Genomic DNA, 24,227 nt, shown 5'->3' with positions numbered 1-24,227 from the left:
AAGAATGACGAGTGTTTATCAGTGAGATGCATTTTCATGTTACCTTAAAGTGGAAGTCAACCCATACATATTTTTTTCCAGGATATGTTCTATACAGGCCCACTAGTTGAAATTCGGCATTCGGATTAATATTGCGTTTGTGGAATAGAAGTTAAGCAGCAAAATACACCCACTTTTAGCCATCTCAGGGGGCGGCCATTTTGTCACTTCTGTCGACAGAAGATGACATCGAAGTTTCTCAGGGCTCAGATAACGACCAATCACGCCTCACCTGTTTTTAAGCAGCGCCATGATTCGTTGTTATCTGAGCACCGAGCAACTTTGATGTCAACTTCAGTCCATAGAAGTGACAAAATGGCCGCCCCATGAGCAAGCTAAAAACGGGTGGATTTCTCATATTCCACAAACGCAATATTAATCAGAATGCCGTGTTTAGACTAGTGGGCCTGCATAGAACATATTCTGGGAAAAAAGATGTTTGGGTTGACTTCACTTTAACATTTCGTATTGAGACACTGAATTGAATATGCTTTTCAGAAATTAATAGAAAAAATCTGGAAGATTAAATCATATAGCTTATAATGTTACAAAAATGTCTCATTGCTGAACAGTTGTGGTTCAATAGGAGGATTTAAAATACAAAATGTTTAAAAAAACACACACAATTTAAAAAAACTTAATTTAAAAGAACAAACACGAACAAATATAAATAAAATGGCCCCTTTTGTTTTTAACTATCACAGGCTGGTGTCAGCTGTCGTCATCACCGGTACACTGACAAAATTGGGGAGTGTTGTAGTGGTTGTGTTGTGTTTTGACTGGGTATCTCTGCAGAAAAACACTGCAGGGTTTTTACAGGCCCACATTGCACCTTCTCCCCCTGCTCCTTTTCCTGGACTTGAACTTGACAGTCTGCTGTTATTATTAACTCCCACTCGACTTACATAGCGGTCCCTTATCCTCTCCACTTGATTAAGTCGAATCTCTCGGTTCTGGGTGTGGTTAGACAAGTATGCCGCTATATATCTGGTCCGATAGCCTTCTTCTCTACTCCGTCCCAGTAACATTGATATATTGGGGTTTCTCAATGCATAGATCAGGGGGTTGATGGCTCCATTTGTCCAAGCAAGCCAGATGGCAAGTGTGTCCATCACAGGGGTGAAGGTGTAGTCACCTAATGCGATGATTAACCCCATTAAACAATATGGACCCCAACAAAAAATGATTAAAACAATCATAATGAGAACTGTGGTGGCTGTGCGCATCTCACTGTAGAATCGTAGCAAATAAGCGTATGTGGTCACTGGCCTGACTCGTATTTCAGAGAGACGAACAGTTTTGCAGATGTTGTAATGGCAGAAACACATCAGGGCAAAGGGCAGTAAAAAACACACAGTGATAAGAGAAATGCTATATGCTGTCCCCAGACGCGAGGTCCCAGAATGAAAAACATACATACAGTGGTAGAAACCTTGCTTATGGATTTGTGTTGACTGTGGCATTAAAACATACCATGGAAGAGAGAAAACAATTGCAGTTAACCACACAGCTATCAACAACTTAGTGGCTTTCTGTCGCCCAATTTTAGCACGTGGCTGTCTGACGATGGCGTAGTACCTGTCAAACGAAATTAAAGTCATTGTCAGGGTAGAGATGATACCAAAGCAGGTGTTGAAAAACCCATTAGCCACGCAGAAGCGTTCCCCAAACATCCAGACACCATCCTTACTGAAGAGCATGACAAAGGAGAACGGCAGGCATAGGATGGCTGTGAGGAAGTCGGACAGCGACAGAGACATGATGAATGCATTGGTAACTGTCCGGAGCTGTCTGTGTTTGATGATGACAATTAGGACTGCAAAATTACCAAGACTGGAGAGGAGGAAGATGGAGAGGAGAACTAGGGCCTGAGCTGCCACCAAAATTCCCTTCAGGACTGTGTTTGCCTCCGTAGCACTCAGTACTAATGGTGTCGGTGTGCCATGGCTTCCTTGGACTCTGAACGAAGTTAGATTTTCACTGGTTGTCACTGTTGCCTCTGGGGTGGTGCTCACTAGGGTGGTAACTGAATAAACAACCCTAAAAAAGAAGAAATACGATAAGTCATGTGCATGTATGAAAGAAATGTATAACATGTTATGACTGGAATATATTATACACATTAACTATTCCATATTTGTATATATATATATATATATATATATATATATATATATATATATATATATATATATATATATATATATATATATATATATATTAGGGGTGTAACGATACACATGGGTGTATTAATAAGTTTCAGTATGGCATGTTCAGTTCGGTCCACTTGTGTTCGGTTCGGTCCACTTATTAGCGCGAGCTTACGCATGGGCGCTATTGACTGTTGCATGCGGAAGAGGAGGGCGGCGGCACTAAAGAGGAGCAAACGAATCCGCGAACAAGCCAGCTCGAAGGTCCCCCCATACACTGCGGGTCTCCTGTTTGGGAACATTCTGGCTGTCCTGTTAAAATCGCCGATGGGGAAAGGTACATGTTCAAGTCCGAAAGTTGTGTGCCGACATTTCTACATGAGATCGGTGGCTATGCTGTGGGTAGCACATCTAACATAATAACTCTTAAAATAACATCATCCAACTTTGAATGTTTCTTAGACGAGGAAGCAAGCAGTCACTTTAGCCAAAAACAAAGTACAAGAGCTCTCCCCTTTGTTCTCCACTGCTCCTCTCACTAGCCGTACGATGCATTCATGAACCTCGTAAACATCACAACTCAGCAAAACACAAATCCGACCACAACACAGATAAGCCAATTCATTACAATATGCTGCTGAACATTCAAAGATTTTAATGCCAAAAAAGTGTATATATGTACAGTACTGTAATAACAACTTGTCTTTAGCTTGAATACTTAGATGTGTCATAGTCATAGGCTGTTGCTGCTGAGTGTTTAAAGATTTCAGTGTCTTAATAAATTACAAAATTAAGAGATCTTTATTGTTAGTGTATTTTTTATTCTGGGGTAATTTCTTAGAATATCACCTGAATAGTTCACTTTTATTTTTTCTAAAGAATATACCGTTTACTTGTCATCTTTTCAAAATAAACATATATATTTTTAAAAATCGTTTTTTTTGTACCGAAAATATACTGAACCGAGAAACCGAAACAAAATGTGATTTAGCATATATGTATATATATGACAAATTTTTAAAAAATGGCTGGACTAAGCATGGCTGGAAATGGATTTTAGTCCGGCCCACTAATCACTAGTCGGCCCTCACGCGTTTGACGTGGTCGCGAGGCGACCTAATTTCATCTCAGCCTACTCAGTGAAAGGCTTCTTTTTAGGCTTCTTTCTACTTCTGCGTCGGCGCGAGCGACAACTGCCACATTGATTCACGTGACCGACGCATTGCGCTGTTGGCGACAGGTCTGCAACACATGCCACGCACCCATCAAGAATTGTTGCTACTCTGATCGGTCCATTATGTCACATGTTGCGATGACATACAGTTTCCCACACAGAGAGGAGAGAGAGGATGCAGCACGCAGCTCGTTGCTACCGCAAAAGAAAACTAGTTTGGCAATAAAATTAAATGCATAGTCTAGTCATCTCGGACCCTTTATGGTTGTAGCAGGTATGATATCAATTGTTATTTTTTTGGAGCGACGCCCCCCGACTTGGAACTTAACTGTTCCAAAACAACATGTGTCCGGGAGTATATTAAGCTGCACGCAGCACTCAAGTATGACGCTGCCACATCAAGGTGGAGTTCATGCACTTCTTCTGGCGTCTTCTACTTCCGGAAATACGCTGTAGCAAACCTGCCGTGTATAGTGGTTTGCTGGTATGCTTTTATTTTGAAGGCCGTGAATGAAGGGAAGTGAGGAAAATAAATAACTTGTTGAATGCGACTTCTGGCCGTCTGTTGGACCCAAATAATTATACAATACGACAAAACGAACCCCAGGGCTCGCAATGGAAGTAAGCACACGCAGTTGGGTAAGAAGTAAAGTACTAGTGGCCCATTTTGAAGCGTGTCCACAGCTGGTTCGAATAGTAAATTAGCCAGCTAATGATCCTTAAAAAGCTTCTAACGTTAGCATCCCTCCCGCAGCGGCATCAATCATGGACACTTTTTTTTGGAGGGGCGGAACGCAGCGGGAGCCGACAATGTTTATGAATAAGGTCGGGGGGGTTGCGGCCGGACCGGCAAAAAAGGGTCAAGTGCCCAGCTCTGGTACTGTGGTAACATGAATGATCGATTAGAGAGATTGTTATGCTCTAGCTATGTCCCATAGTCGCAGACAAGGACATAGTTCGCATGCAAAGGGATAAGGTATGTATAAAATTGAACAGTTAACAAAACAAAATTGCTATCTACCTTTTTTCCTCATCAATCTTGTGGCGTTAATCCATCGTATTACATGTGTTGAGCCACTAGAGGGCAGACTATGCTCATGAGTAAAACGTTGCTGCAAATGAAAAAGAAAAAAAAGGACTCCAGTGTTATGCAAGCATTTAATAAAGGCGGCTCTGTGGCACGAGAGCAGTGCTCTTGCTTTTTAAAAGTATCCAACACAACACGTCAGTCGGTACTTGACACGATTAGGGACAATTACAAGGACGGAGAAAAAACCCAATTCCGTCCTTGCTTAGTCTGTCCTTTTTGAAAAAAAAATCTTGCCCTCTGTCCGTCCATCCACAAAATGGACGTGCATCCAGGTCGGAATACCCATCTCTGCTCATTTTATAGCCAATCACGGCCCCACCAGCTCCCATTTAGCCTGTTCACCTGTGGGATATTCCAAACATGTAATTTTGCATAAAAATATAGGCATTAAATTGGGTTCTGTATCGTTTTTCTGTTGTATTTTTTTATATTCTCAGATAAACGCGAAGAATCCAAAGTATGTTAATCCTAAATGCGAAATTGCAGGGATATTTTAAAATCTTGATTACAAAGTGACCAGAGGTCGTTTACCCGGAAGCAGTGCTTTAGCCTGTGTGTAAAGGCAGCGCTAACAGAAGTAAATTCGGTGTGGCACGAATTTGAAGTCTGAGCGAGATGGTGTCCCTAGAACCCTATGGATATTTGATAAGAGAAATGGCCTAAATCTCTCGCATGCGGACATTTCTACTATTTTATTACAACTGGGGTGCATCTCAGCGAGAAAAAGTTGGCTTGACGTTCGATACTCACGAGTTAGGGACAGTCCACAAATTTTTCGTTTGTTTATGTGATAAATTGACAAAAATATTCACCAAAAATCAGTTAATTAACATTTTGTCGAAATAAATGAAAGCTCAATACAACCACCCGTTAGTAGAAGTCAGCAAGGATATCCTAAGAAGTAAGAATCAGTTCAGTCCAAAAAGACGATTTTTTTTCAGCTTTCCACACAGCATCTCGGTAGAGTCGCGACGTGAATTGGAGAATGATCCCTCGAGGTCTGGATTCGTCATTTTTAAGTTGTCCCAATCGATGGACAGTGTTGATGACATTAAGGAATGTATCTTTTTCTCTGGGTAGAACCGTGTGGAAGATCAGTATCACCTCTTCACGGACGTTTTGATTTTTGTTCTCCGGTGCTCTATAGAGTTGTAAATTCCAACGCCGTGAGTAGTTTTCAAGTTCAGACAGCCGCTTCTCCATCATAGTCACTTTCTTCTCTGCCAGTGCAACCTGGCCCTCTACATGTTTCACTTTTACTTTTCCATCTCGTATTTCAGCACAGGCACAGCTGTTTTCTTGAGGTCCTCTATTTTTAAAGTAGTGTCCTTTGCCATTTTCTTCCCATTTATCTCCATAGCATCAAATCTGGTGTTAAACATCATGGATATTTGTTGCACAATTTTCTCCTTCTGTTGTGCGGGGCTGCTTACTTTTCTTCGAAGCAGGTGGCTTTGACGGCGAAACAGGCAAGGGAGGAAAGTCAGTGTCCACAACAGGTAGAACAGGTTGGTTGTGTTTATCAATGAGAGTATTCTCAGAACAAGACTTTGGTTCCATATTGTTGATGTAGCCAACAGTGTCGTTAGCTTAGCCTGTTTCACCACTTCGAGGTAACGCACTATAAAAAAAGAACTGTGTTGAAGACGAGTCACTGTTTGTGCAGTCTAGCAAAAAAAAAAGCACTTAATACTTTTTAACATAAAACAAACGATGTATCATTGTTCCACAAGGTTTATGTGAAACTTGGTACGCAGCTCCTAAAAACACAACTGCTCACGTTGCCATCTTGGCTCCTTTTTCCCTTCCTGTGCTTCCTGCAGCACGAACCAACGGCTGAAAAGCGTCAAACTTGAAAATTTAACATTGAAACTGGAAATATAAAAATTCGAGCCCTTTCCAGAAAACTCCACATATTTTGTAGTTTATTTTTAAAAGGGGCGTTGAAATGATTATCCTATTTTTTGTTTCAAAAATGAAAATTGAAAATACAACCCTAAATTTGTTTTTTGGACAAGCCCCGGATTGAATCGATGAAATCAGAGAGATCGGCTCCAAATGCACAGCGGCCTGGTGACTTGCGGACGATGGCTGCTGTCGCCTCTTACGCCCTATAGCATTCAATGCAAACTTAGTGAGGCTCTGTGTTCGAGCATCACATCTTTTCTAAGCGCGAGTGGAGACATGCCAAGCTACGAGACCACCCATGAGTGTCCATCACAGTCTCGATTGATGGGCCATTTGACCAGGGCGGCGAAAGCAAGGACCAGGGCCCAGTCAAGGCTGCAAAAGTGTCCACCGTTGCGGACACTGGCGTGCAATCTGACCTTTAGTCTCTAGTGCAATTCCTCGCCCGTGGATTCCCGCATGATGACATGAACCCAGTCAGTCTCAGCTTGTCCGCTGCCAACCATTCCCCCATTGCCATTGGAGGGGCATTCTTCGACGGTTCCCAGTTGCGGTGTGGCGGCGACATCCTGCTGCTCTATGATGTATGTGAGCAGCTCAGTCCGAGCCATGTACCACTCCTATGAGTCGCTCCTTAACCTCGGGCTATTACCTTGCAACTTCTTGTCAAGTACCTGTGGGGTGGGCCCCAGTGGCGCCTATCCTTCAATGCTATGCGGTCCGTTAACGGCGGCTGGGGAGGCCCGCGTGGTCCCCACAACGTTCAGTGCTCGTGTCCCCAGCGTACTGTCCCTCCACCACGCCCAGCGGAGTTGCCGTTCCCTTGCACACCGAGGAATAATGATCGGATGAAGGTCTGGCTTCTTGAAAGACACGCCTCGTCCACGTTCAACACCTGTCCTCATTGAGCGTTACCATGCATGGATGGGCCACCCATTGAGCTACACGTGGACCTGGCGGCCACACCGAGAGCATGCCACACCGCTGCCACCATGCCTCTCCACTGGCAGCAGCGAGTCTATGATGACCTGACAGCCCTTAGTGTCATCAAACGTGTGCCTTATGGCGAACCGATAACTTGGCGTCATCGCATGGTCGTCACTCGGAAGCATGACGGCTCACCCCCGTAGGACAGTGGACTTCTCCCCTCTCAACAAGTTCTGCCAGCGTGACACTTTCGCCACCGAACCCCCATTCCACATCGTATCCCGAAAGACACCTGGAAAACTGTCACAGACGCCTGCCACTGGCTACCACAGTGTGCCCCTTCGTGAATCAGATCGTCGTCTGACCACGTTTATCACACCATTCGGTCTCCGGTGTTACACCAGGGCACCACAAGGTTTTCTGTCGTCTGGGGATGGATACAACCAACGTTTTGATGCTGTCCTCTCTGACTTTGAGCGCAGAGAATGTTGCGTCAATGACACTATCCACTACGACACCGACGTTGAACAGCACTGGTTGAGTACCATTGACTTTCTCACGTGTGTCGGCCGGTCAGGGATTGTATTGAATGCTGACAAGTTTCAATTTGCGGAAATGTGCGTCGACTTTGCTGGTTTTGGGGTCTCAGACACCACCATTGAACCGCTCCCAAAGTACTTGGATGCAATAAGAGACTTTCCCACCCTGGTGTCCACGACGGGTATTGGAAGCTGGTTTGGTCTTGTCAACCAGGTGGCACCATGACACGATGGACCCTTTCCTCATCCCACACTGCAAGTTATCTTCCGAACTGGAGGAGGCTTTTCAGACATCCAAACACTCCATTATTGGGGCTGAGGGTGTGGAGATTTACGACATGCGGAAGCGTACCTGCCTCCGGCCGGACTGGTCCAGGCGCGGTATTGGCTTCTTTCTGATCCAAAAACATTGTGGTTGTGACTCAGGGGTGCCAAATTGTTGCCTGGGGGGTTGGAGGATCACCCTCATCGGCTCTCGTTTCCTGTCCTCTGCGGAACAGCGCTACGCTACCATCAACGGTGAGGACCTGGCCGTGGCATGGGGCATGGAGCAGATGTGTTAATTCACGCAAGGATGTGATAACCTTGTTGTGCTGTCTAACCATAAACCCCTGGTGAAGATCTTTGGTGACCGTACGCTGGATGAAGTAACTAACTCCCATTTGTTCAGGCTCAAGCAACATACCCTTCTATGGCGCTTTGACATTGTGCACCTGCCTCTGTAATGGAGCGACATGCTCGCGCTATAATCTACTGGCCTGGGATGTGCAAGGACACATTTGAACGGTTTAATATTTGATTCCAAGATGGCCGCAGGAGCGCTTTCTCATGAATTTTTCCAAGTTAAACTGGAAGTCTACCGAACTCAAGATGGGAAAATTATAGTTGAAGATGAATTGCTGAATTTTAAGGTGATTAAAATGAGAACATTGGGCCACAATATTATTTAGCTTGTGACCAGCAGCTTGAGCTCCGAACTAATTGAATCCGCAAAGGCGGTCTTGTCAGAGCTTCTTCCACACAGCAAGCGCTGGATAACGCACAGGGGCCAAAAGAAGGACATTTTCAATGTTAAATTATGCCTGCAAGTGCGGAGAAGTTATACCAAGATTTGTCTCGCATTTCCTGGATGAATTACCTCCTGTCTCATTTAATCACCTGGACATATCGGTACTCCTCTGAAGAATGCAGCGAATAAACACTGACATTGACCACCTCAAAACCACTATGAACTGTTGGAAATTTCAGCAGGTCACTCACTTGGGATGCAAGCTCAATTATTAGTTCACAAAAAAAAAAACTACTTTCCAATGCATGTTCGTTTAATCTTTCAAGAAGACATCCAATGTAAATCAAAACTTACACAAGTTGATTGAATTTGCCCGTCTATTTTTTTCAATCTCTGAAATACACTTACACTTACTTACACCCGTTAAGGTGAAGTGAGAAAAGGGTGCTGTCGAAGATGCAACCCTCGCATATATAGTGTTGTCCTGTCAGATAAGTCTAATCAAAAATGTTGGTTCTGATCTTCTCCATCTATGACTCATCACTTCAAGGACCAGGTCGTCTGGGCTGGAGACATCCTTGGTCACAAGGTTCTTCTACCCCTGTCAGATGTCCCTCAAAGCCACATTCTATTCCACCAGACAAAGCTGTATGCGTGCAGTTATGTGAAGGCCTGTTGGCGTGTTTGTTACACAAAACACAAATAGTTTTCTTTCTTCCCTTACTATTGATTATCTGACTGCTTACAGTATGTGTAAGGACATTTAGCTGTTTGTGTGTGATGACCATAAATATGTAATGCAATTACCGTCTGATAAACATATGGCTAACATATTGGCAAATATAAACCCATCCATCTAGAGCAGGGGTGGGCAAACTATGGCCTGCTGGCCACATACGGCCCGTTTGCCTTTTTCATCCGGCCCGCCAACGATAGGTACAGAATTGCTCAAATCAAATATCATAATTGTGACAACATTCATTTGACCTGTAATGCCCAGTGGCACACCACCAGGTGACGCATTAGGCGCAGTCATACGTTGACTTGGGCTGATCCCTGTTATTAATATGCTTCTGTTCAGCACCCATCGGCAGCAATGAGTGGGAAGAAGAAAAGAAAAATCGACAGTGAGTGATGATTGTTTAATAAGGAATGGACAGCTAAATACTTTTCGGTCAAAGTCCGGTCAAAGGCTGTATGTCTTGTTCGTCAAGAAACCGTTGCGGTTTTTAAGGAATACAACATCAACTTTTCAACCAAGCATGCTAATTGTGCTAACAACCAGTACAGAGATTGGCTGCTAATTTGCAGGCTCAGCAAAACACCTTTACGCGACATGCCTGGATGGCATCAAGCACGAAGGCAAGTTATTTACTGGCATTCAAATTAGCAAAGACCAGTAAGCCTTTCTCAGAAGGAGACTTTCTCAAAGAATGCATGGTGGAGACAGCAGCTATTTTGTGTCCTGAGAGCAAGAACAAATTTGGAAAAAATGAGCTTATCGCGCAGGACAGTGACTCGCCGTGTTGAGCTAATTGACGAAGATTTAGCGAGGAAGCTAAACAAACGAGCCGAGTCATCCATCCATCCATTATCGATACCGCTTATCCTCACAAGGGTCACGGGGCGTGCTGGAGCCCATCCCAGCTGTCTTCGGGCACCCTGAATTGGTTGCCAGCTAATCGCAGGGCACACAGAGACAAACATCCGCACTCACAATCACACCTAGGGGCAATTTAGAGAGTCCAATCAACTTACCATGCATGTTTTTGGAATGTGGGAGGAAACCGTAGTACCCGGAGAAAACCCACGCAGACACGGAGAGAACATGCAAACTCCACACAGGGAGGCCGGAGCCGGGATCGAACCCACGACCTCTGAACTGTGAGGCGGACGTGCTAACCAGTCGACCACCGTGCCGCCTCGAGCCGAGTCATTTACATTCTATTCTCTGGCACTGGACGAAAGTAATGACAAAGGACACTGCTCAGCTTTTAATTTTTATCAGAGGGATTGATGACAAGTTTGAGATAACGGAGGAGTTTTTGGCCATGGAATCTCTGAAGGGGACAACGAGGGGAGAGGACTTGTATAACAGCGTGTCGGCAGCTATGGAAAGGCACAAGCTACCTTGGAGATCGCTCATCAACGTTACCACAGATGGATCGCCAAATCTGACTGGAAAAAACGTCGGATTGCTCAAAAGAATCCAGGACCGGGTGAAAGAGGACAACCCTGAGCAGGAAGTAATTTTCTTACACTGCATAATCCACCAGGAAGCCCTGTGTAAATCTGTACTGCAGCTTGACCACGTAGTGAAGCCAGTTGTAAAACTCGTACATTTTATTTGAGCGAGGGGACTTCAGCATCGTCAGTTTATTACGTTTCTTGTAGAAACTGACGCCGATCACCAGGACTTTCTTTACCACTCTAGTGTCCGCTGGTTAAGTTTGGGGAAAGTGTGTCAACGAGTGTGGGAGCTCAAACAAGAGATTATCTCATTTTTGGAGCTACTTGAGAAAGATGACGATTTTCTTGAACTGAGTGACACAGATCGGCTTTGCGATTTAGCTTTTGCTGTGGACATACTGACATACATGAACAAGCTGAATATGAAGCTACAAGGGAAAGACCAGTTTGTGCATGATATGTACACAAACATCAGAGCCTTCAAAACCAAGATCGCCTTATTCTCAAAGCAAATGGCAAGTCATTCACTCATTTCCCCGAAAAAGTACAGGACAGCACAGTACAATTACTGGATGACCTGCATGAAGAATTCTGCCGTCGCTTCTCTGATTTTAGAAAAAATGGCAAGTCACTCCAGCTGGTTTCATGTCCTTTCACACAAGATCCTGTAACCGTGCCAGCAGAGTTGCAGTTGGAACTGATTGATCTACAATGTGACACTGTCATGAAGAAGAAGTTCAACTCTGTTAAACTAGATGAGTTTTATTCATTAAGTGTAGCCAAATTCCCAATCATCCAGAAGATGGCACAGAGGATGCTGGTGTTGTTTGGCTCTACGTATGTGTGTGAACAGACTTTTAGTGTGATGAACACCAACAAAGCACCCCACAGACCCCATTTGAGTGATGAACACCTCAGATCTGTTCTAAGAATTGCCACAACGAAACTGACACCGGACTTGCAAAAAGAGGTGATCAACAACACTGTTCCCACTAAATGTTCATGTAAGTAATAACACTGCAAAGCCTTTTTTTATGTTTATGTTTGATATGTATGAATCCCCATTGGAGGTAATGGGCAGGTGACAGCAGTGCTTGGCGCGATCACTGGCAAACAACGAGCCGAGCCAGTGGACCCAGTAGCGGGAGACACACAGCCCCAAGCGTGGAACTTTGTAGTGAAGGAAGGAAGCAAGTGTCCGAGAGCTCTGTCCGACGTCATCCTACATTGTGCATACCTAAAACTCCAGCAAGGCAAGAGAGGAAGAAATCCGGAATAACTGGGACGGGGACTGGAAGCAATATACTGGCTGTCAAAACAAAGATGGTGAGTGTATTTGCAACCAAGTTTGATCTCAATGTGGATGCCAACACTCTTTGTAATTACTTGATTGAAAAACTGGCAACTGAAATGCCGCAAAGTTGAGACGTGACGTTTTGCAATCAATGATGAATGCAATGAAGTGGCGGAAATGTGAGAACGTTTGTCCGACGCTTATAGCATACGCAGCTGCAGCATATACATAAATACTGTACATACATGGTAAATGGTAAATGGGCTGTCACTTATACAGCGCTTTTCTACCTTGGGCACTCAAAGCGCTTCACACTGTACCTCATCTACCTACTGATGACGCAGCATCAGGAGCAACTGGGGGTTCAGTATCTTGCTCAAGGATACTTCGACATGGTCACAATGCCCGGGGATCGAACCCACAAACTCTGGGTTGGGAGACGACCTCTCTACCACTGAGCCTTGCCTCCCCTACATACAGATACATCATAAGGTTACATAGACTGCTTAGGTTAGATAGACTTTCCTTGCTTGCCCTTAAAATGAGGTGTTGTGTTTGTCATATATATTTTGTCATATATATTTTCTTTCTAAAGCAAGACAAGGTTAGCCAATCAATTGGTGTTCAGTAGCATGCTTTAAGTAACAGCTGCATTATTGTATTGTCTTGAACTTCTAAAAAATAAAGCTCTTGTGAAAAATAATACTAAATGATAAGAATACAAAACGTGTATTAAAATAAATATACTGGTTAAAAACAGCCCTTTGAATAATCCATGGTAAAGTTCACAAATAGTAAAAAGTTCAATAAACTGAAGAACAGAGAAGTTGATGTGATTTGCCCAGAAAACAACTCTTTTTATCTTTTTTAAGAATCGAAATCGAGAATCGTTAGGAACCGGAATCGAATCAAAGAACTGGAATCGGAATAAGAATTGTTCAAATTCAAACGATGCCCAACAATAGTCTTGGGTGATTTTAATGCAGACATATCAGATAAATCTTTATTTGCTCAACACCTTCAGCAATTCTGTGATGACTATAAACTCACCATATCAAGTGCAGCCTTTTTGCCTGAAAAAAGTTTTACCTATGTTAGTGAAGCATGTCACACGACATCCTGGTTAGACCATATTCTGACCACCGCTGATGCCCATGATTCACTGAGAAGTATAGAGATATGCTATGGACCTGCACCTCTGATCATATTCCATTTGCTGTTGAGCGAAATATTGAGAGTATTCCCCAGCTCTTCAACAATAGAAAGGCTGCTTCATTAAGTAAATTGGATTGGGCAAATTAAGGAAAGAGGCTGTGGCTGAATACTCTTTGTTGACTGACAGTTTACTTAATGATGTTGTATTGCCGAGGGAGGCCTTAATGTGCTCAGATGTGAGCTCTAAGGTTGCACATCATGCTGATAAGCTCTGTGCTATGTATGATGATATTGTGAACTGTCTTAATGCTTCCACTGAACCTTTTTATGAATAAAAATACAAGGTACACAATGTCAGGTCTGGGTGGAATGAGTTTGTGAGAAACATGCTGCTGCTAGAGAGGCCTTTAGACTCTGGTCAATCGCAGGCAGACCCAGACAGGGTGCGCTACCAGATAATAAGAAGCTCACAAATGCTAGATTTGAAAATGCACTCTGTTTTATTAAGAAAAATTAAAATTTAATGAGAGCAGACTCACTTGCTAAAAAGCTTCAAAATAGAAATGTCACTGATTTCTAAAAAGAGGTCAAGGTCATGAATAACAACAAGACTCCACTGCCTGCAGAATTAGAGGGTGTTAGCAGCCCTAGAAAATAGTTGAGGTATGGCAGGAACATTATTAGAATCTCTTTAATTGTGTAAAAAGCAATAAAATCCTTATTGATTATAACTATATTCGTCTCACAGGAAATGTGATAGTTAGGGTATCAGATATCAATGATGCTATTAATATACTAACATTCTAAAGCATTAGTGCAGAACATCTCAAATATGCCTGCTACAGACTCAATCCACTGCTGTTCATGTGCTTCACTGGTCTCCTTGTTCATGGTATCTGTACTGTTAGTGCCAGTACTTAAAGACAAGGCTGGAAAATTGAATAGTATAAACCAGGGGTCAGGAAGCTATGGCTCGCGAGCAGTGTTGGGCAGTAACGCGTTCCTAATACTGCGTTACTATAACGCAGTTACTTTTGATGGTAAATAATACTCGAACGCATTACTTTTTCAATAAAGAAACTCAGTTACCTACCTATGGATAAACTTCTCTCAGTGTGTACTGATGGTGCTCCGTGTATGGTGGGAACAAACAAAGGATTTGTGGCGCTTCTTCATGAACGTGAAAATAGACCCAGCCTAAGTTTCCATTGCATTCTATACCAGGAGGCACTTTGTGCTCAGATGTGTTACAGGCAGTTTGGCTAAGTAATGTCGCTGCCTGCTCACAGTTTGGGACATCTCAGTACTTCATCGAAACTCAATGAAAATATCAAATGCCAATAATTACTAATAATAAAACGTGAGATTTCCAACATGAAGTATTTCTTAATAAAGTGTGTTTTACTTCGAATAACTTTTCACCACAATCCGATTCTGAAAGCCACGAAATGAGATGAAGTCTTCAGTCGGCATGTAGACGACCGAAGGACGATCCTCGCAAAAGTAGCAGTAATGTTCGTTATAACAACAGCCAGGGGGTGGCAAACATAGATGCAAAGAAATATGTTACAGAAATAGTGTAACGAATTCTGTTATCTGTGTTGTGGTCAAATGTGTGTCTTGCCAAGTTGTGCTGTTTCCAAGATTAATGAATGCATCGTGTGGCTCGCTTGATGGGAGGGCATGGGAGCGACAGTAGCGGAGGACGAAGAGGAGAGCATGACTGAACGGTTGTCGAACTGTATTGGCTGCGGCCCACAGTAGCCGGTTGGACTAATAAAATGTGATAATTAAACTACGTCCGTGTTCTTGGAAGACGCTACAATATATTTTAAAGCGTGACGTCATCAACAGGCGCGAAGGACCTGATCACTTCTGCTACCCACATCGGCTTACTGCGGGCCGGATCTAATAATAAAGCAATATCATCCCACGGGCCTTGACTTTGACATATGTGCCATAGAGGATCACTTACACATAGAAGGAGCAGCAGGCCAATGTGTTCCTTATCTTGGCTGTACTGAAGTTGACATAGAATTTCCAAAACACTTTATAGGGGAGCGCAAAGTGGTCACAACACTAGCACTCGTTGTTCCTGATCTTGGAGCAGCTGTAGACGTTCCAGTTTTTTGTTGGCACAAATACCCTTGATATCCTGTATGAGGGCTTTAATGAAAAAACTGAAATTTCCCCAGACTGTGAATATGCCTCAGTAGTCAGACATTTGCAGAGCATCTACTTAAACAAGACACAACAAATTGGTCATGTAGGTAGAGTGAAGCTGCAGTCCAAACACACAATAATCATTCCAGCTGGAAAGAAAATGGCTGTCAATGGACGTGCAGGATGTGTCCCCTCCATTCAGGGCACACCTCTTCTAGTCGAGCCCCCCACCGATTCGAGTCTACCAGGTAGCTTAACATTCTGTAGCTATGTCATGGCAAGTCCATGTCAGTCCTCCTTTAAAATCCCCATTCTTCTTAAGAATGAGTCTGCTCATGACATTAAAATTACAGCTCACCGAACACTGGCAGAACTCTCAGTACCATTTTCCATCACCTCATTAAACTCAACCAGCAGCCTTAAAGTGGAACCTCAAGACTCAAGCCAGGACAGCACTTCTGCACATTGTTTCACAGCTGGTCAAGTGGATCCTGAAAAGTTAATCCACTTCGAGTTTGCCGACTCCCCTTTGTCACAGGAATGGAAAGACAGAAATACCATGAAGTTGAATTCAATCCCTGAGGTCTTTGCAAAGGGAGACCTTGATTATGGACACACTACTGCAGCGAAGCACAAGATTCGCCTTTCAAACAAAGGGCAAGGCCTATCCATCCTTCTGATTATGAGGGAGTTCGTCTCCATCTAAAAGAGCTGTATGATGCAAACATCATAAGGGAGTCAGAGAGTCCGTTTACTTCACCGATTGTTGTGGTGAAAAAGAAAAATGGACAAATTCGCTTTTGTGTGGACTACAGGAAATTGAACAACCAGACAATCAAAGATGCGTATGCTTTGACACACATTGAAGAGGCATTTGCATCCCTGACAGGAGCAAAATGGTTTTCTGTCATGGACTTAAAGTCAGGCTATTATCAGGTAGAGAGGGAAGAAGAGGACAAACATAAGACTGCCTTTATCACGCCGATGGCATCATCATCTTCCAAACCGCTTATCCTATACAGGGTCGTGGGGAGTTGCTGGAGCCTATCCCAGCCGTCAATGGGCGAAGGCAGACTACACCCCGAACTGGTCGCCAGCCAGTCACAGGGCACACATAGACACTGTCACTGAGCGGGAATCGATCCCACGCTGCCCGCACACAACTCAGGCGTGTGTACCACTACACTATCAGTGGACACTCACGCCGATGGGTTTTTGGGAATTCAATAGGATACCTCAAGAGGTAACAAACGCTCCAAGCACTTTCCAGCGAGTCATAGAAAATGTATGGGCTCGCTAAATCAAAAGGAAGTGCTGGTGTTCCTGGATGACCTCATTGTTTTTTCCAATACCCTAGAACAACATGAGGAAAGGCTGTTCAAAGTGCTGAACCGATTGAGAGAGTTTGGCCTCAAATTGTCTCCAGAGAAATGCCATTTCTTCAGGACGTCTGTGAGGTACCTGGGGCACATAGTTTCAGAACATGGTGTAGAGACTGACCCCCAAAACATTGCTGCACTAGCAACATGGCCCCGCCCGAACAACATCTCCAAATTGAAGTCATTCCTCGGTTTCACAGGATACTATCGGAGATTTGTTAAGGACTACTTTAAACAATTTAACAGCTGGATATGTCTTTGCAAAGAAAAGGAAACATGACAAGGGTAAAAAGCCATTTTCCAATGCTGAATTGAAGATGCCTTTTAATGATAAATGGACACCCTCCCGTGAGGAGGCATTTAAAACACTCATTGAACGATTGACATCTGCACCTGTGTTGGGATTCGCCGACGAGAAAAAGCCCTACATACTCCACACAGATGCCAGTTTACATGGGCTAGGAGCTGCTCTGTACCAGGAGCAAGATGGTCAACTGAAAGTCATAGCATATGCCAGTCGAGGCTTGTCCAACTGTGAACGCAGGTACCCCACTCACAAGCTTGAGTTCCTCAGTCGCAAGTGGGCAATCACTGATAAATTTGCGGATTACCTCCCTGGAGTGGAGTTCAGTGTGCTGACTGACAATAATTCCCTGACCTACATTTTGACCTCTGCCAAACTCGATGCCTGTGGTCATAGGTGGCTTGCTCATTTGTCCAATTTCAATTTCAGCATCAGATACAGAGCTGGCAAAAGAAATCAAGATGCAGACGGGCTGTCAAGACGTCGCCATGCACCTGCAGAAGAGGATGATAGTGCAGTGGTTGAGGATGAGCGGGTGCGAGAGTTTATGTCCAAGTTTTTGAAAGATGGAAGTGAGAAATCTTTCCCTCAAGAGGCTGTCAGAGCTGTTTGTGAGAGACATCAGCTGGACGGCACACTTTCTAGAATGGAGGAAAATTGTGGTCACTCATCTGCTATTGTAGAGTGTCTGGCAATGGATGCTAGTGCAATTTCCCTGGAGTATGTACAATCTGACTTGGTCCCTGGATCTGCCACACTTCCCAGAATGTCTCAGCATGATTGGGCAGTGGAGCAGAGAAATGATCCAACACTCAACAGAGTAATAGACATCATCCAAGCAGGAAATCGCCTAACTTACCGCCTTCAGCAGAAAGAGACCAGAGAGGTCCAGCTACTGCTCAGAGTTCAAGACCAGCTGACATTACAAGATGAAGTCTTGTACAGGAAGTGCAAGAGCAATGATAAGCCTACCTTTCGACTCGTTCTCCCAAAGAAGTACAGGGACATCACACTGGTCAGTCTCCATGATGATGTTGGTCATTTGGGATACGAGAGGACCGTGGATTTGGATGGTTTTATTGGCCAAGAATGTGTTCCGATGTTGAGGAAAAAGTCAGGACATGTGAAAGGTGCCTCGACGCAAGGCGAGGGCAGATAGGACTGCTCCCATTGTCAACAGAAAAACCACCCGGCCACTGGAGTTAGTGTGCATGGACTACCTCTCTTTGGAGCCAGATGGCCATGGTACAAAGAACATACTTGTGATAACTGACCACTTCACAAAGTATGCGGCCGCAGTGCCCACCCAGGACCACTGAGTCTCTGAGGGCTCACTCGAGGCCCCTCCACCCACTAGCACTCGGGGAGACTGTGTTACTCCAAAATCAGCTAGGCCCGAACTCTCATAAGTGGGACAGGTCCAGAGACCTTGGGCCACGATCAGTATTGTGTCAAGGTTGATGGTTCAGGACGTCTGACTTTGCGCAACCGCCGTTTCCTCCACACATTCACGCCGGCCGCCCCCTCTGCTGGAGAGCGTCCGGCAAGTTCGTTGCCGCCACCCTCTGCGCGGGTGTGGGGGCCTGGACCGGCCCGTTTGGATGAGCCAGTGCCCCAGCGGGACTCTCAGCGGATGGGCCCCTCGATCCGGCTCCGGTCGTGGATGTGCCGGCAACCAATTTGAGCCTGCCCACGACCACTTTTCCTGCGAGTATCCTGTCACTGCGGACGTGGCTCCAGCGGTGTCGCCGCCTTCCCCCTCCGCTGTGTCGTGTGCGGAGGCCACAAAGGCGCTATGAACCTGAGACTGGCCGTTGGCTCCAGGACGGAGTCCGTCTACCCATTTGTGTTTATGGCCTTCCGGACTGGGGGGGGGATGATGACTCCTCTGGCCACTAGAGGTCACTGGGGGATTAGATGTAGACTACTGTCTCCAGTAGCAGCCGTCCTTCGTAGTTGTGGTTTCCGGACATGTTTATGGCACAATTCTACACGGTGACGTTAAGCTCCTGACTTCATTCATGTACGTAAGTCGTTAGTTTAATAGTTATTGTTCATGCTATCTACATGTTATATTGCAGTTGATGGCCAAAGCTTATATATGGTTGTATTGTTCCAGAGCTCCTTCATCTTTGTCATTAAATACCATTTGACATCGAGGAGTCTGTTTCTTCAATGTGCAACTGATGTACATGCTCAAATTAATTCATATACTGTAGTTCTTTTTTTCCAGTGTAGAGAGATGATAAAATGGCTTTAGAACAACATAATTACTATTAATGTTAAGAAACCAAGTTAGGGATACAGCTACGATCGTGTAGCCTCAAAGTGATGAAATTACTTAACAAGAGTAGGTGTGACATCAATTTTAATTGTCTGGCCGATTAAATCGGCAGGCCAGATTAATCTGCTTTATATTATATACTGTATCATGTACCTGCTTTACTCTAATCAACTCGCTTACGTGCAAATCAAGTCATGCTACGCCATCCATTACATCACTTTCTTTGTACTTCGAACCTTTTCAATAGCCAAGCTATAGTCAGGATCGGAGCCAGAACGTGGCTTATGGGTGGGCCTGGAAAAATCAGGGTAGGCCTGAATATTTTCCTTACTGAGCACAATCCTCCTGTCCCGACACTTCATACATATATTCAAATAAAATGACAAACTGAATAATATGAAGTTCAGATCTTCCTTAGAAAACCACAATTAATGCCATTCTTAATATTCAATACAATAAAAAAACACACAATGAAACACAAATTCAAAAATAATTTCATAATCATAAAAAAAATGTAAAAGTATATGTTTTTTCATGAATCTCACTGGGTGGGCAGTCTGTCAATCTGGGTGGGCCTGTGCACACCCAGGCCCACCCTAGCTCCCTAGCTCCGCCCCTGGCTATATTATATGCCAGGCCTAGTTCGCCACCTCCGGACCTTCTTTGCCACTTTTGGTGTGCCGGAGGAACTTTGGAGCAATGGCGGTCCAGAGTTTGCGACGAGCCACACTGAGGGCTTCCAATTTGAGGACTACTAATATGCCACACTGTAATAATGAATATTATTCTCATTACGCCTTATCCTACTCCATGTGGCTTCTATCTTTCAAGTCAAAGATGGGAATTTGCTGAAATGACAAAAAAAAAAAAAAGCTTAACAGTGGAACGAATTACCTGGATTCATTGGTGTTCATTTGGTTGGTGGTGCTCCAAACTGACATGTCAGTGGTGCTGTTACTGCCACTGCTTTCCCACGGGGCAGAGCTGACGGCTGATTCCTTTGATGAGGATCAAAAGCACAGTAATGCCCACCCCTTTATGCGGTCACAGTCATTATCCTCAGCAAAATCAATGGTGATCCTCTTCATCCATTGGTAGTTTTTGAAATGCCCTCACAAAATCCACCATGCAGTGAAATAATAATAAAAAAAAGTCTGATAGTGATTGACTTTGATTTGTTCAAGTGTCTTACTGCAAATTTCTGATTTGAGATGTTAGATTAAAACAAATTCTGAGCTTACTGTTGACATACAATTTAATCAAATGTTAAACATCTAAAGCAAGTTTTGAACAAGAAATAAATAAAAGAATGAATGAATGACTGTGCTCCACTAATTTAACCATAGTATCTATGTCACGTGGGCTCCTTGTGGACACTTTGCAGTTGCCTGGAAGCATTGACCAAGGCTGCGATTGATCCCACAGTCATAAAAATGGACATGCGCAGCTAAAAAAAAAAACTCACCTCTTATCTTCAGTATCAAGGGGTTCAGCTGATTGTAACAGTTGTAGCTGAATTACTAGGAACATGTTCAGGTGCAGGTGAAAATGCACGTTTTAAGTCTCTTTTTAAATTTATTTATTTCAGCATCTGATATATATTCCTTGGAGCAAACGTTGCATTTATCCTGTGACTGCTGCTCCATGTTTGTTTTGACATCACATTCACTACTTTACAGAAGCCTACCTTTATTCCTATTTCAACAAGCAGTGTCACACATGGAGATGGGAAAATGTTGGCAAACGAATACATCGTTCGTTAGCGCAGTTCACGTTTACATCCAGATGTAGTTTAATTTTGCCGCGAAGGCATGCATGCTCTATATATTCTTAAAATATTCTGTCTAGACAAGACCACTGTAACGTCATTGCTAGAACAATAAACTCGCAAGTAAATTATGTTATTTTCGTTTGATTCTAGTTACCACGATCTGCCAGATGATATATGCTATTTTCCCCCTGACAAACATGTTATTGGGTTGCGCTCAACGTTTAGTTACCTGCCAACGTCAAATGAATGGATTTCATTCGTGGCAAAGCGCTTTCTCTCGGGCGTGGTGACCAAGCACAACGTGTCTTCGTCTCCGGATGTGTTGCGAACACAGCAGACTGCAAATAAGAAAAGGAGTGATGCGCTGAAACTCCATTTCATGAAAATGGCCTTAATAAACGTGAATTGTCCATTCTGCCACTGTTGATAAACAGATCCATTTCCCGGCGATGTATTGTCCTTCAGATGAAGCTCCTACCTGCTTTCAACAAAAAATTGAGCGTTATCCGTTTAGATCCATTGGCTGCTGTTTACTGTGAATCCCAGTGTATAGTCGCCGTCTCTCTCTCTCTCTCTCTCTTCCTCTCTCTCTCGATAACGTCTTATTGCCACTACACGGAGACTTTTTTTCCCGTCTCTTTTATTTTTATTTTTTTTATATTAATATGAACTACAATATACGTAAACAATATAGAATACAAGGATGTACATTCTACTTAACACATATTAGAACATTAAGTAATGAAAACAAACTAAAACAAAAAAGGTTCATGGTTATTTCCTTAGTATAAGTCACAGTCTTTACATAATCTTCTGGTCTGAATAGCTTTGGGGTTCAAAGAAAAACTAACATCATCCAAATACATTGACAATAATATTTTAAACACAGCAAAATTTGGTCGTTGATTTGCAAATTTTACACAGTGAATATGAAACTTTGCTCAAATTAAGAGAAGGTTCCCAACATAAATCTTATCTATACTCAGTTTGTCAAAATTAGACAGTCCAAAAACAACACGTCTTCTGGACATCTCTATGGTCTTAAAATCATCCATCCATTATCTATAAGGCTTATCCTCACATGGGTCGCAGGCACACTGGAGCCTATCCCAGCTGTCATCAGGCAGTAGGCAGGGGACACCCTGAATTGGTTGCAAGCCAATCGCAGGGCACACAGAGACAAACAAACATCCACACTCACAATCACACCTAGGGGCAATTTAGAGTGTCCAATCAACTTACCAAGCATGTTTTTGGAATGTGGGAGGAAACCGGAGTACCCGGAGAAACCCCACGCAGGCACGGGGAAAACATGCAAACTCCACACAGGGAGGCCAGGGCCGGGATTGAACCCATGAACTCTGAACTGTGAGGCGGACGTGCTAACCAGTCGACCACCGTGCCCACATCTAACATAATAAGTCTTAAAACATCATCCGACTTTGCCCAATATTAAAACGTGATCTTAGTAATTATTTGGATGGGTAAATATTAGTCATATTTTTAAAATGTATTGTAATGTATCCCACTGTGGGATCAATAAAGGCATTCTTATCTTATCTTATCTTATTTCCTTAATTTTTGGGTGTATTGAAAGATTCAAATACATAGTTCTTAACTTGTTTACTGTAGCCTCATCAAATTCCTTATGAATACAGTTTTTGTTTTGTTTTTCAGGAAATATAATGAAACTATTATTACATTTTCTATCCTTGATCGAAAACCCCTGCAACAGGGGTGGGGGCAAATGGGGGTTTATTTGTTGATATTTCATCATTTCTCTAGTCATAGAGACAAATTGTTGTGGAAGTGCATTTATAAATTTATGAAAGTTACATCTTGATGGACTGAAATTATGTTTGCGCCTAAATTGATCATAAGTCAATAAGACACCATTGTCATCCATTAGTTGTGACAATGACCATATGTTCCTCTCAAACCAATCATCAAAAAATAAAGACTTATTTCTGTGTAATATGTCAGCATTATTCCAAAGAGCAGTTGCATGTGGTGAGAAGTTGTGAACGTATAACATTTTCCAATACAACACGATTTGTTTGTGGAACTCAGACAATTGACTTGGTAATTTATTTTTTCTATCACAAAATCACAAACAAGAAGAAACTGTAAGCCTCCTAGTTTTTTAAAAAATATATAAAGTTAGGGATGCAATACCAGAATGAGTCTCTGTAAATCGTCCATGATTTTAGCCAATTTATTTTCAAGGTTCCATTGAGGCAGTCAAAATCTAGGCCAGGCCACCTTCACTTATTTTTTCTCTTGAAGCTAGGAGTTGTACTGCGAGATAAAGAGACACAGCTGCTTATATTCTGATAAAAGGGTGACTTTAAAACATCTTCAAACATTGGAATTACACATATACATATGCTAAACTTTGTAATAATTGGATATTTACACTTTTTAGCCCAGGTACAGGAATTCCAACGAATGTCGTCAGTTTCCCACTGTTTTGGTCAAATCCGCAATGAATCATGGGTAATATGCTTCCGTTTAGGGGCCATGGATGCAGCAATATGGTATGCATGGCTTGTGGCTACCTCGACGCTCACGGGAAGCTCGATGAGCGGAAGCTCGATGAGCAAAAGTATCTCTCGGAGGCTTTTAGTTTTCAAAGTAAAGGTTCACGTTAAAAGTTCTCGTTTCGTCGTCTCTGATTGGAAAATATAGTTAAATATACTATATTAAATATTTAAAGGTGTATATGGTTTTAGGTTACGGCAATAAATAAGTTGAAGGAAGGAATAAATTAGCTTGTGTTAACTTCTTAATGTAGGCCAAAGGGATACCTTGGCCTTTTAACTCATTCACTGCCAGAAATTTTCAGACCCTC

The 24,227-nt window shown here is 43.2% G+C and overlaps 1 protein-coding gene and 1 pseudogene across 4 annotated transcripts; one reads left to right on the top strand and one right to left on the bottom strand.

Annotated features, from left to right (window-relative positions):
• Nucleotides 1-400: 400 nt before the first annotated feature.
• Nucleotides 401-21,978, bottom strand: gpr135 (G protein-coupled receptor 135). 4 transcript variants are annotated; one of them, XM_086049552.1, is made up of 4 exons: nt 21,855-21,978; nt 21,606-21,714; nt 20,500-20,603; nt 402-2,079 (listed from the first exon to the last, which is right to left on the bottom strand). In XM_086049552.1, the coding sequence occupies exons 3-4, from the start codon at nt 20,544-20,546 to the stop codon at nt 738-740; spliced, it is 1,389 nt and encodes a 462-aa protein (XP_085905678.1). In that variant the 5' UTR covers nt 20,547-20,603; nt 21,606-21,714; nt 21,855-21,978; the 3' UTR covers nt 402-737. The 4 variants fall into 4 exon arrangements, with proteins under 4 accessions (XP_085905676.1, XP_085905675.1, XP_085905678.1 ...); XM_086049550.1 differs by lacking the exon at nt 20,500-20,603 and having other exon boundaries at nt 401-1,768; nt 1,868-2,079; nt 21,606-21,928; XM_086049551.1 differs by lacking the exon at nt 21,855-21,978 and having other exon boundaries at nt 21,606-21,752.
• LOC147137928 (general transcription factor II-I repeat domain-containing protein 2A-like) lies at nt 10,807-11,697 on the top strand (annotated as a pseudogene).
• Nucleotides 21,979-24,227: the final 2,249 nt, after the last annotated feature.

This window comes from Filicampus tigris, chromosome 13 (genome assembly GCF_054856515.1).
Source record: "Filicampus tigris isolate MCC_2025a chromosome 13, RoL_Ftig_1.0, whole genome shotgun sequence".
NCBI lineage: Eukaryota > Metazoa > Chordata > Actinopteri > Syngnathiformes > Syngnathidae > Filicampus > Filicampus tigris.
The sequence above is the reverse complement of the archived record's forward strand: the minus strand, read 5'-3'. Positions and strand labels throughout refer to the sequence as shown.

Bases quoted from the DNA above. Each gene is read 5' to 3' on its own strand.
- gpr135 (XM_086049549.1), bottom strand. From the start codon at position 21,757: ATGAAATGGAGTTTCAGCGCATCACTCCTTTTCTTATTTGCAGTCTGC. The intron at 2,080-21,605 runs GTAACTAAACGT...CTTCTTTTTTAG, and splicing joins CATTCATTTGACGTTGGCAG to GGTTGTTTATTCAGTTACCA.